This window comes from Parus major, chromosome 1, assembly GCF_001522545.3.
Source record: "Parus major isolate Abel chromosome 1, Parus_major1.1, whole genome shotgun sequence".
NCBI classification, from domain to species: domain Eukaryota; kingdom Metazoa; phylum Chordata; class Aves; order Passeriformes; family Paridae; genus Parus; species Parus major.
Genome location: NC_031768.1, coordinates 71,456,888 through 71,470,260, shown reverse-complemented (window position 1 = coordinate 71,470,260; position 13,373 = coordinate 71,456,888). Strand labels below are relative to the sequence as shown.

The window sequence follows — 13,373 nt, the reverse complement described above, 5'->3', positions numbered from 1 at the left end:
CACAGCAATATTTAAAAAAAATTTGCTTATGGTTTGTAAATAATTGCATGAAAAGGTTTTGTCAATCACTTTTAACAGATCCAAAACATGTAGCACATTCTTACTCAGCGTGAAAATACCTTTGGTAAGAAAAATGGGCCATGAGACATGACAGCTATTCAAAGGAATTAAATTTGTGATACATTACCACTGTTCCATTATCTGGCATCATTGGTGTTCCCATATTTGCAGCTCCTTCTGGTCCCATGGAAGGACCAGGACCCATTGCAGGGCCAGGTAAAGTTCCTCTGTTGTTCATATTCATACCCATCATTGGAGGAGGGCCTTGGTTACCAGCAGGTGCTGGGCTAAACGCATCTATGCAAAACAATCTATACTTAGAGCTGTCCTATCTTAATTTTAAAAGAACAAACAAACAATTTACAATATTTAAAAAGCCAAATGTACAAGACTTCAAATACTTGGAAAAAAAATATTCTTTGAGACTGTACATTTACCTCAATCATCTGCTTTTAAACAGATTTTAAATAATCTCTCATTACATAATTTGCCTCATGTATTTGAAAATCCCAACCTTTACAGCTAAATATAGCTGTATAGTTTCTGTGCAGGAATCAATGCATTCATATTGCATCTCTCTGTGGAGTATGCACACCATAAATTAGCAAAAATCTCAAGTGATTTTACAGATATTGGCAGCTATACAGCAACTTGGCTCTTTAGGGATCTTAACAGATGAAATGTACATTTGCAAGAAGTCTTCTACCAGTAAGTAGTATGCTAATTGATATAGTGTACAGTAGATTAGTCTAAGGTCTAAAAGCAATAACAGAGATGGTATTCAGCTTCAAAATAAATTATTTGTAATACAGAATAAATAAAATCTTGCATTTAGTTGTAATTTCTTATGGTATAAGTACCAGTAAGTGAAATAGTTTTGTTAGAACTTGAAATGACAGAACAATCTCCTCCAAAAGTCTGAATCAAAGAGGTAGAAGAAGAAAATCTTGGAAATATATTCTGAGGGGATCATTTAGCTGTAATATTACACTAAGAAGCATCACTCTGACAGTACTCGCTAACGTACTGAACACACAGGCAGAAATGCTTTTGTAGTATTTTCACGTTGCTATAAGAAAGAGGTCTGATTATCTACCTCACACCTTACTATTATGAAATATCAACTTCAAGGCTGATAGTGATGCATTCCTCCCATTCCCCACAGTAATCCATCCTTTTCAGCCCCCAGTATGCATCCAAAATTTGATAAAGGAAGAAAGCATACCTTTGGAATTTAGTGTACACTTTAAGTATACACTTTCATAATATAAAGAAAACTGATATGTTGCTAGACTAATAAGCCTATCGTTTATAATTTAAAAATAAACCCCCTCACTTCTCACCACAACTGCACCTTCTTAGCAATGACTATATAAATATACATCATTTAAAGAAGGCCACTTTACACAGATACAGTATTGTGACTAGATGCAGGTATGCACAATTACACCTCTATTACTTGCCTTAAGAACACCATGTCACAGCAGCCAGTGGCATTCAAGGCATTGCTGCTAAAATTGAAGACCTGGGTTTGATCATATACATTAGGTCAACCACAAACACCTTAGCAAAAACAATGCATGCTACACAGCAGCACATGAGAAATGCTGAAATAGTTTACAAGTTACAGAAATCCTGTAACTTCGAAATGCAGAAGTCTTTGAGCTTACTAATGAGTAATTAGCAATGAGACCTCTCCCTATAACAGTCAAAGCAAAGGTACACTCAGGTTGGATGCTTCATACCTATCCATACACATGATCAATTCAAGTAGCAAGTCTGGGCCACAATTCAAGAAAATTACAGTGCATATGCTCAAAAATGGTTTTTTACTGTCACTCATTCAGTCAGATATAGAAAAAGTCTAAACTGCCAGTATAAGGAGAAACCTTTATTCTCAGAGGCTAGAGGCACTCTGCAGGAGTATCATGATGGTAGCAGCACTCAGTAAATGAAGTAGTACTACTAACTAAATGCTAAATTACTCACTATTGGTTGGTTTATCAGGCTAATCAAACTGAGCCAGGTGGCCACCCACAGGTACTGTCACTTAGCTGTCAACTGCCAAAAAGTTCTCATGCTCCATATCATACAAATGCATCCAGGCTGGCAGATAGCAACCTATACTATCAAACCGCAAGAATACTGATCCTGTTTCAGGCAGAGTCAGATCTGAAAGGAGCAAAACTACAGCGTATGATTCAACAAGAGAGTGGGGTCCTGCATACTTTTAGTGAGAGGCCACTACAATACATTAGCTGTAACTCACAGGTACTCCAAAATCCTCCAAAGCAGACCCTTAGAGCTTTCTTTTTGGTGGGACACTGATGTGAGGAGTTAATTTACAGGACCATGTTCAGTAACAGATGGAAAGCAGTCATTAGTGTTCATGCGACAATGTAGACACTAAAAAAAAAGTCCTTTTTTGCAAACTGAAGGGATGAAAAAGTTCATTTTAAGTGCCTGAAATGCATCAATAAGAAAGTCCATAATCTTCATCAATGCAGAGACTGTTCCCCAAAAAGCCCCTTTTTTCCATACTTAAGTTTATAATCTGCACTTAGCACTACAGATCCAATTAAATACTCTGATGAGGTATAAATATTCTCTCAGAATTCATTTGTCACAGAAAGCTGTAAAAATGAGCAGTTCTATACAAGTCAGCCCAACACTTACTAAATCTGTTACAGAAGTACTCTGCTTTCTAAGAAAATTATCATGCAGGTATTTCAGTTACTGGAGATATTCCAGCTCCCTCTGTTCCACATTATAAGAAGTTGCAAATGGCACAGGTAGAAGTCAGTTAAAAATAGTTACAATTCCAAGAGAAATATTAAGAAAGGTTGCTACTGTCAACAACTAAAGATCTACTATTTAATGGTCTACTGTAATCAATGGAGTTAATATGCTGGAGAAAAACCAAAATCTCTATGAGTGAACTTAAAATCCAGCCTCTGCAGAAATAAATGCTAGACTTATTTGCTATGGATATTTCAAAATAGCAATCCAATGTTACTGTAACATTTTTTTGGAATGATACAATTTATTTCTAAAATTATTAAGTTTAAAATCAAGTCTTAACATAAAACTTAGAAAGCAAGACCAACAACATCACTGTTAAGAACTGTAGTAAATACACATTTTAAATCTACATGTAAAAAAGTGTATCTTGTGGATCTGGACAACTGGCACAGTATCAATATTTACCAAGTCTTCTAATTAAATGAAATTTTCAAGTATGATGCAATCATATGCAAAAGTACAACTATAAAATAAAAATTACACCTCAATTTACGCTTCAGTTTAATATTTGTAGATAACTTCACAATGTTCTTCTTCACAATTTTTTAAATCATTTTCATCATCCCTGAAAGCACAAGCTTATTTCTGTTTTTCAGCTATGTGTCTCAAGAAATGCAAGGAAATCATGAATAACGTTTTAAATCTGAAGCAGATTCATTACTCTATAAATTCACATTACTCAGAAATGTTTACTAGGTTTTGCACTTTCAATTTTAAAATATATGGAAAAACAGTTGTATTACTTTTCTTTTAATTACCACCTTAATTTATTTTTAAATTACCATTAGGAAGCTTCCAATAGATTTAACAGTTTGCACAGTTCCATTAGATTTAGTGGTTTTGAAGAATTATTTTAAGTTTCAGTCTTGTTTAAAAGCAGATATTCTAGGTAAGATTCCAAACTGTTTCAGTCTGCATATATGGAGCAAGCACTAATTATTATACTCTTCTAGATTACACATAGTAGTTTTTAGCAGTGGCAGTATCTTAAGTTGCAAGAGCTAACTGAGAATATTTGCAAATAAGAGACTTAGAGGAAATTGGTAGAACACCAAGCACATAATTCATTTATCACACCAAGTACATTAGGAAGAACTTGCCAATTTTAACCTCTACATCATTTCACGGCATGCAATTACAGTCACAATTTATTTGAATAGGTAGTCCCTTCAAAATTATGCCAAATATTTTTTGAAAATAGAATTCCGCTTTTGCATCAGATAACTCCCAGAGCATCAGTTTTCACTGATTTTTGTTTCTCTTAACTTGCACATAATTTTTTTACCATGTATAGTCAAAGCAGTAAAATAAAGATGCACTGGGGACAGAGGGGGAAAAGCTGCTTGAAAGCAAGATATAAGTTTTTTTTATTTCCTAATATTGCTTACTCCTTTTTTACCAGTTGTCACTAATTCATAGTGCTTGAGTAACATGTACAGTCCCAAAGAAAAAAAATTTACATTACAGAAGCCTTTTTCCTTCAGATCCCTACCTCCCATGTTTATTGCTCCACGAGGACCCATATCACCCATTCTCATTTCCTGTTCTCTCTGAAAGTAAACATAGTTTTCATGGTCAACCTATCATTTATAGAACTTAAAACATTCCCATTTACTCCATGAAAATAAAAATGTCAGTTTCAAAAGTTTCCATTAATTAAAAACAGTGCAAGGAATGAAGTTAATTATACTCCTGATTTTTATAGTATCAAAGGGATGAATAAGTTCAATGTAACAATGCTGTACATTTTTGCATATTAAAGATTAAATATGCTAAGTTTCATTTATCAGATGCAACAGTCTAAAGCTTCCAAGTGCAAATGAATCCATCTTCTTGCAGTGTTTATAATTAATAAATTTTTCTATTTTACCTGTAAATAAACAGGTCTTATTACAGTACTTGCCTAAAGGCCGTGGTTCAGTAATACTCAACCTGATTTCAAGACTCAAAAATACTTGTGTTGATTGAAAACCAAGACCTAATGTATTACATTATGGTATATAAATTCAACCTGCCAATTAATCATTGCTCAAATAGCTTTGACTTAACTTTGGTGGTGGTATATTTTTTTAAAGAATTATACTTTGCTATTGATGTTAGTTCAGATACTGACCATACTTTTAAAATCAGCATGAAACAGTAGCATCACCAGAAGCTGTAACATTCATTTACACTAAACAGATAAATAACACATCAAATTGATCCAGACTCAATTGATGCTCAGTCACCCAACAGCAAAAGATTTCTGACATTATTAAACATGAACCCCATCCTGCTATGAAACAATACTCAAAGGATAGTACCAGATAGAGTAGCAAAAAAATCATCACTTATGGAAAAACAAAGTACTCTATCAGAGACAATTCCAAGGGATTTTAGGATTACTGTTTACATCAAAAAGATTAAACAGAAACAAATCCACAGTTCAAAACAAAACTAATGAAATTTATAAAAAAAATCTCCTTAATTTTCTACAGGAATGTTAACAAGTACGCTGCACTTGAGTAAACACATGCTGAGAATAAGAAAATTTTTAAAAATTTACCTCATTCTGAAAAACCATTCCACTTATGATTTAAGAGCCTATGTTCAGATGCACTTTGAAAACAAATCCACATACTAGGCAACTATATCAGTGTACAAGTGATTTTTACATGGAAATATTAGTAAATCAAAATACATTCATAGTATCTGTACAGGTTCACAAAAGTCTGGTTTGGTCAATCATATTTGGAATGCCAAACATGAGTCTTCTATCTTCAGCCACCTGAAGCAGCAGACACCACTATTTGACAGAAGAGAACCAATAGTTTTATAAAAATATCCTGCTATAGGAAATTGCCATGAGATACATGATAAAGAGCTCTCAGGTCAACAACTTCGTTTGTAGTAACTCATATTAACCTAGAAAAAGTACTTTACATAAGAGTACACACTGTTTTCAAAAGAATATGGCTCAATGTGGAGCAGAAAAACAAGGTCTGGTAACTAAAAGACACAGGCAGGTTTTGAAGTCCAGCTAAAAAAGGCCATTGATGGAACACTAAGGAGGATCTCTTCTTCTGACACTAGAACCCACATTAAAATTTTATTAGAAAACATGCAACTACTCTGACAGACCTTTCACAGTAACATCAACTGACATTTTAAGTAAAATCAGCAGCCCAATGGGGATGAACCATACCCATAAACTGACATGAATTAGTCACAAATCAGCATACAACCACGTTGATTATTAGCCCACTTGTACACCTCAGTCTTGACATCAGGAAGCAGAAGGGAAAGTGGTGTATTACCCCTACTGTCAGTCCCTAAGTCAAAAGGATAGGGAAACACAGTGACTATCAGTTTACACTAGTCAGATTGTGTGCACACATGCACGCCTACATGCTTGTGTGAAAACCAAACACGTCATGAACTGTTGTGAGAAACTTTTTCACTACAAAGTAAAGCACCAGACTTTACAGTAGGCACAAACCTTACTCAGGTTCAACTGCAAGTCAGCTGGTATTTGGTTTTTTAATGTGACAAGTGCCATAAGGCAAGGCTAAGTATAATAATGGCTAGATAAGCATGTTAAGTACAGAGCTATAAAGCTGCACTAGTAACTAGAACTTGTTTTCTTTGTAAAGGACAGAAGCATATGCAAGCTCTGATGATAAAAAAACACACTGGTCTTCCTCTTAGCAATCAATCATTTTTTCCCTGTCTTGAAATGCTACCAGTCTTCAGTTAACTGAAGTACAGCAAAAGATAAGTAGAACCTACTTTTGTTTAGTTTAACTCTTGAAAGAAAAAGCATGAAGTAATTATTTGCAACTTTTTTAGCTTTAACTTCAGTGTTCAATTATTACAGTATAAAAAACATTTCAGGTATATAATCAAGATCCATAAATGTGCCTTAAGGTCTCTGTTGCCTATTACTTTATCAATATGTCTGCAAGATTAAGATGCTGTTGCTTATAATTATTCCTACTGTTGCATGTTCAAAACATATCATGGTCCCTTAATTTTTCAGCACAGGAAATTCTTCTGTACTCATAACACAGAATTAGCAACTTTACACTTCCTGTCAGAGAAAATACTCAATTTCCAACATTAACCAGCAGTACATATCATTAATGTCATCAGATGTTTGATGTATTCAAAAATTTTATCTGAAGGAGTCCTGGGTGGTAAAAAAAATTCAGTCCTGTCACATACAAATCAGGACACCTCTTTAATATGTGAGCATAAACATCTTACTACAGGTAAGTTAGGTCAACTAGCCCACGGGTTTTGCCTAAATATAACAGAAAGGAATACCAACAAGCAGTTTGACACAATAGCTGAGTCAGTTCTGGTTGATAATTCCTGCCCACCTAAGAGGTTCATTTTTGGATACTCAAGCTTTTTGCAGAGCTTTACAAAGATAGTGTTACCTTCTCAGAGCTTCTTTTCCTCACTATATGACTTCCCAATCTTCTGTTCAGTAGCAGCCTGCTTCAGCCCCTTCCCCAAAGGCACCCATAACTACCCACAACAGGGAATTAAAACTGAGCAGCATGAGAACAGGGTTAAACTCTTAAAAGAGAAATACATGGGGTGATTAAGAACCTCTGAAGTCACCCATACCTGGGAAGACAATCTTAACAGGAAGAGAACAAGAAAAACGGATTATATGCTATTACAGGGAAAAAAGAAATCCGTAAGACAAAGAATGTGCAGGAAAGCTTAAGATAAACTTTGTGAAGATCAGAAAAAAAACATTATCAAAAAGATAAAGTCACCAACAAAAAATGCCCTATTGCAAAAGCACTGTTTACACAACTCAAACCTTTCCAAATCATTTGTTGCCAGGATTCTTGTAAAATACTTCAGAACTCACTAATGCAGACAACCCTCAAAAGGGTTCAATTTGTCTGGGTAATCTTTTAGAAAAATTGCTGTAATGGCAACTATAGGATAATACTTAATTACTTTAGACAGAAGCATTAAAAATGTATTTCTCACAATGCAAACTAATTTTAATGTCAAATGTAAGAAGTAGTTCTAAACAAAAATACTGAATACACTCATTTTAAAATATGTATTTTATATTTAATATAGTATGGATTCTCCCATTTTTACCAAGTACTTGAAACAAGTTTTTCAAAGTATTTGAGGTTTGTCATGTGCTATGTTCTTACACCTCCTATCTCCACTGATACAGCAGTCTAAATATACAGAGAATAGTCAAATGATTCTTCTGAGTTTGTTCAATATATTACACTATTTTAAAATTTGTTCTACAGAACCATGAACCTAAATGTTTTGAAAAACACCTAAGAATTGATAAAGGTCACACTGCAAGGAAAAATACAAATAGACATAAGCCTGACTTTTTTAACTGACAAACCAGTGCTACTTTTTTTCCTTAAAAACAGGCCTTGCAATTGCAGCAGCCCAGCAAAAATTAATCTTGTCTCCAAATGATGCAAAGTTCATGGTAACAAAGCTGTCAAAATTATAGTATGAACAAAATATGGCATGGAAAATTTTAGAACATCAAAAAAGCAAGATATCTCAGAAATGTTATGAAGACAGACCATAAAGTTTTCAACGGTTTGTGTCCAGAAGAACATGTGACTATTTACTCACCTTTCACAGTATAGTAACCACAAGAATGCTAAGACATGGCATCCAAAAAATGCCCTAGCAAGAAAAGAACATTTTCCCCATAAACTTGAAAATTAATAGTTCAATTTGCACTTTATCTAGGTTGTGTGTGTAGAGCAAACCATAATTAACAGTGCTGTTGATTCTCACTTGTTTTCATTAACATGAAAACTGAATTTTATTGTCTAACAGACTATATATTTATCAAAACAGGTATGACATTTCTGAACCTCTTACTAGAATTCATTACTCCCTTTTAGTATACTATAGTATAGTTCTTATCATTAAGCTCCTTCTAGAAAAGAAAAATTGTTTCCAAAGACCTCTTAAGAAGGCATAAGGCCCTTAAACCTTACATATATTGGAACTTACAGAAAGACACCTATATTTTAATAACATAAATCACACAAGTAATTAAAGCTGCTAGTTAGCAACCAAAAATAGAATTTGGGGGATACTTTTGATTGCGCGTTATTTGTCTTTTCCTCAGAATAGTCCACTATTTCAGTCCAATGACAAGTGCACTGGAAGTTAAATGGCAGCAAAAAGTTAAAATAATAAAATGCTTCTCTTCCATCCTCTGCTTCTTGTCACCCTTCCCTCTGCAGCTTGTTCCTCAGTTAAGATCTCTATGTAAGATCCAAAAGTTACAATATCCCAACACAGTTCATATACAATAGCAGTAATTAATTTTAAATGAAAAATATCTCTCAAAATCCAAGATTTGTATGTGTTCCTGACCACTGAAGTCTAAATTCAGAGCTGATCCCTACTCTGAGCTGGACATCATACTGTGATGTAGTATAATGTATGAAATGTCTTCCAGCTGGAACTACTCAAAACTCTATGAACTGAGTTATAACACTCACCCAAGAGTCTAGAAAAAACATAAAATCTCTTCACACAAACCTACACAAATACATTAAACTAGATAACAACTAAAGTAAATAGTAGCTATAAAACATATAGCATGCAGTAAATGATAGAGTCTTGTATTTAAATACGAATCCTAAGGAAAAGAATTTTGTTAGGTTCAGTGGCTGTCACCAAAGACTCGGTCTTTGAAAAAACATACTAAGAAGGCTAGAGGGGATAAAGGCAATTTACTGCTTTCTGACCTGAGTCACGAATTAAGTTGATGAAGATGACTCTAAATTCCAACACTAAAAAACCCTAAACATTAAAAAAGTATCACCTCAGTAAAATCAGGAATATATACTGCATGAAATACAATCAAATACACATTCAAGTAAATGCTGCAAATTGGAAAAACACTCCTAATGGTAGTAAAAACTACAATTACAGGAAAAAAATGTATTACTAGTCAAGTATTTCTTAAGTATGTCTTAATTTCTTAAGTATTACTGTCATTTCAGTAAGACTGCAAAGGAAGTATCAATTTTATTTGAAGAAGGGAATCTCTTTTAAAACTAACAGCAAAAGTATAGGGATGTATTTGTTAAAAACCTCTATGCACTACATCTCTGTTCTCTTCTTTTAGTTCTGAGAATAAAAAGCCTTTAACTTCTGTGAGGTCTCATTTTCCTTCTGCATCAGTTGCTAAGGATAGTCCTCGACAGCTAAACCCCACAGAGAAAAAACAGGCAAATTAACAAATGTGATTAAAACTGGTCAAAAGTATTTACTATTGTAAATTGAAGTTATTCTTTACAAATACTTTCTACAGTAAACTGTTAAACAGCTGTGGACCTCACAGAATGTTTTGGTTTTGTCATTCTCTTACAGCTGGATGCAAAACCCAATCTAAAGTTAGCTTCCTTTCAATACATCAATTCTCACATGACATTTAAGTCAGGTCTAAACTGACAGTTTTGGAAAAGAAAGCAATTAGTTTAATTGCACTAATATGACTCCCAATGAAGAGAGCTTAGGGGAAACATCACTAACCAGCAACATTTAATAATCCTAAATATTAAAGGAACAGTTAATCCTAGAGGTCAAAGACAATACTATCTAATACACACAAAAGTGACAGCTTTGTTTTATATTAGAATTCATACTTTCAGAATGAATTACAGGTCAAAATTCAAGTTACAATCTAACTTGTTAACAAAAAAGAAAATAGTCTAAAAAGCCAAGATATACCATTGAACCTATTCTGTTGATTACAGAACTTGATTCCATATTGCAATTTATATCTTTTCTGTTTCGTTATTTTATCTTTTACTTCCTTGCTCCTTCACTGAATTTTAATATTGCATTTGAGCCAACACATTAATTTGTGACCTTTTCTCCCACCTTTCTCATCTTCATTTGTTAAAATACAGTAAAACATTGTATATACAATATCCATAAAACTTACAAAAAATGTATTTCATTTTCTCATAACCTTTCCCATAAAGACAAAAGTTATGCATCATCCAAAAAAAAAAAAAAAATTTACACAGAAGGCAAAACCAGGTCCTAAACAAACTGCATACATATACAGTAGCTAGGAATAAAATAAAAAAAAATTAATTCCATGCTTCCTGTCATCATTACTTCATTTGTTCAGGTAAAGAAAAATCCTAGCATATCCCCTCACCATACATGAAACACTCTCTGAGGATGTAACTGCAAAGGATATTTTTTCCAAATGCTTTTGCTGTTGACGATTTGAGAGAAAACAAATACAGAAGTGTTCTGGCAAATTTTCCCCTTGATTTAACAACTAAGACTCACAAGAAAGGTAAAAAACTGCTTCTCAAATATTTTAATCTAAAATTCAGAAATATTGTTTTACAAGGTGAAGGTGCTTAGAGAAGGCAAGCACCTTTAATAGATTTGGAAATCCTTTGAAAAATGAGATCCCATTATATCAATTCCCCTAATAGCAACTTTCTCAATTCTGCCAATTAATCGGGTTCTGCTGGAGTTAGGAGCCACCTTAGATTCAGAAATATAAAAAATATTTCTCACATTTCTGTTAGCTTCCTTTTTTCAATAACAGTTAAAAAATTAAAAATATAAATTAAAGATAGATCAACTAAACATAATACAAGTATTTTTTCAAAGACACTTTACTTACCCACAAAAGTACTTTCTAGAAGAAAGATACAGCATATTATCAAGTTGACAACTGAGACATGTAACAATTATATTACATTCACAATATATTCACTTCTTCAGAGGCATATTAGAGAATTTCATGTGGCATCTTAGAATTATTCTGGCTTTATATGAGCTGAAGAAATGTCAAAAGAGTGGATAAGTATCAAAACAGACAACCTGGCAGGCTGCAAATGATTTAAGATGCACTCCAATATTTACCATGGTGGGGATGGACTTGAAGGGCTGCTTAACTAGAAAAAAAGACTGGGCTAACTGTACCCTCATGCAGAAGTGCACTAAAATACTAAACTGAAAATCAGGTGTTATAGAAAAATGCTGCATTTCAGATTACCCAAATTGTTATGTTCTCCTTGCACAAAACCCAAATCTATATAAGTATTAAAAATAGTGAACACTATATGGAGTCGAAAAAAGTTTTCCCCAAATGCAAGATTCAAGGATAAGATGTAGTAAAAGTCATCCATGTTTACTCGAAAGATAAATTTATCAGCCAATAATACCTTTTATTATAGAACATTAATGTGAAAATCTACTTCTTAATTGAAGTGTCAACTATAAGACTGCAAAACCAACTTAAAAGCACCATTAGTTATAGCCACAGTGCACTAAATATGACACTTTGCCAGACTTCTGTATTAACAATTTTTCTTCACCACGTAGATATATATGCCAAATAAACTATAACATGAAACCAGTCCAATTGTAGTTGCTATCTCACAATTAATTCGAGTTACCAACTGAATAGAATATGCAAGTATTTGTCTAAAGGAAGGTGAAAGCCAAAACCTTTCAATGCTACAAGGAAGTCTTGTAGGAGAAACTTCTAGCACCCATACAGTGTCTTTTATAGATGTTATGGATATTGCTTACAACCAGAATAGTTCAACGTTTAAGATTCTTCCAATAAACTTATGGCCTGTCCACATATACAGCACACTAAAATATAAGAAAATATAAAGAGAGAAGTATCAGTGAAACTTTCTGCAGGAAGCCATGCTGCAGTTATTTCACACAACTTGTAGGCTATTTCCTGTAAAATGGCCTGGGAGCAACATGAAGCCAACCTGAATGAGGAAGACGCTTGTCATTTGAAAAAACAAAGTTCTGACTGATGAAAATAGTACATTCTACTAGGCAATTCTAGTATTTCCATCAAAAGTTTAAGAAACTGGTCATCTGAATAAATCCAAACAGATTGAGAAGCATTGCTTTCTAGCTAAATACCCTAACCCAACACCACACATTCTTAAGCTATAGTGTTTGATTTAATCAAAAATATCCAACAAAAACTATTATTTTATTTATGTATAATAGACCCAAAGGGCAGAATTATGTTAGGCACTCAAGGAGGACCAACCAATCAATAGGGACAAACACTAATAGCTGGTTATTAGCTAAACTCAGAAGTTCCCTGTAGTTAAAAGAAATGTTTAGTAACTCAGAAATGGTGGGGGAAACAAATAGGAAGACTCTGTAAGTAAATAGCATTTTAAAAGTATTATAAACCAGAGGCATGTAGGAAGATAAAAAAGCCTGAAGAACCTAATTTCAACATCATACTGTCTTTTTCTTGGAACAGCTATCCTGTCAAGCAGATAACCCAAACTGCATTTGGGACCTGTAGTAAGAGCTTCATATCATGTACAAAACAAAACTAATAAAAACACTGTTTCCTCCTACACAATTCTGAGCCTAAACTAATGAGCCATTAGCCACCATAGGAAATTGTAACAGTGACAAATGTTTTAGTAGGGCCTGTTGTGACAGGACATAGGGTGACAGCTTCAAACTAATAGTGGATA

General features: G+C 33.7%; 1 protein-coding gene across 13 annotated transcripts in view; it reads right to left on the bottom strand.

Annotated features, from left to right (window-relative positions):
• Nucleotides 1–13,373, bottom strand: part of PSPC1 (paraspeckle component 1) — a 57,736-nt gene that overhangs the window by 25,475 nt on the left and 18,888 nt on the right. For 8 of the 13 annotated variants that reach the window (XR_004498137.1, XR_004498141.1, XR_004498142.1 and 5 more), the window contains exons 7-8: nucleotides 4,355–4,412; nucleotides 188–357 (exon numbers count right to left, since the gene is read on the bottom strand). The exons of the other annotated variants lie outside the window; for them this stretch is intronic. Coding sequence is in view for 2 of the 8 variants with exons in the window: in XM_033515732.1 (XP_033371623.1) it covers nucleotides 188–357; nucleotides 4,355–4,412 (228 nt within the window). In the remaining 6 variants the exon portion in view is untranslated. The remainder of the gene's footprint in view (nucleotides 1–187; nucleotides 358–4,354; nucleotides 4,413–13,373) is intronic. 13 annotated transcript variants of the gene reach the window in all.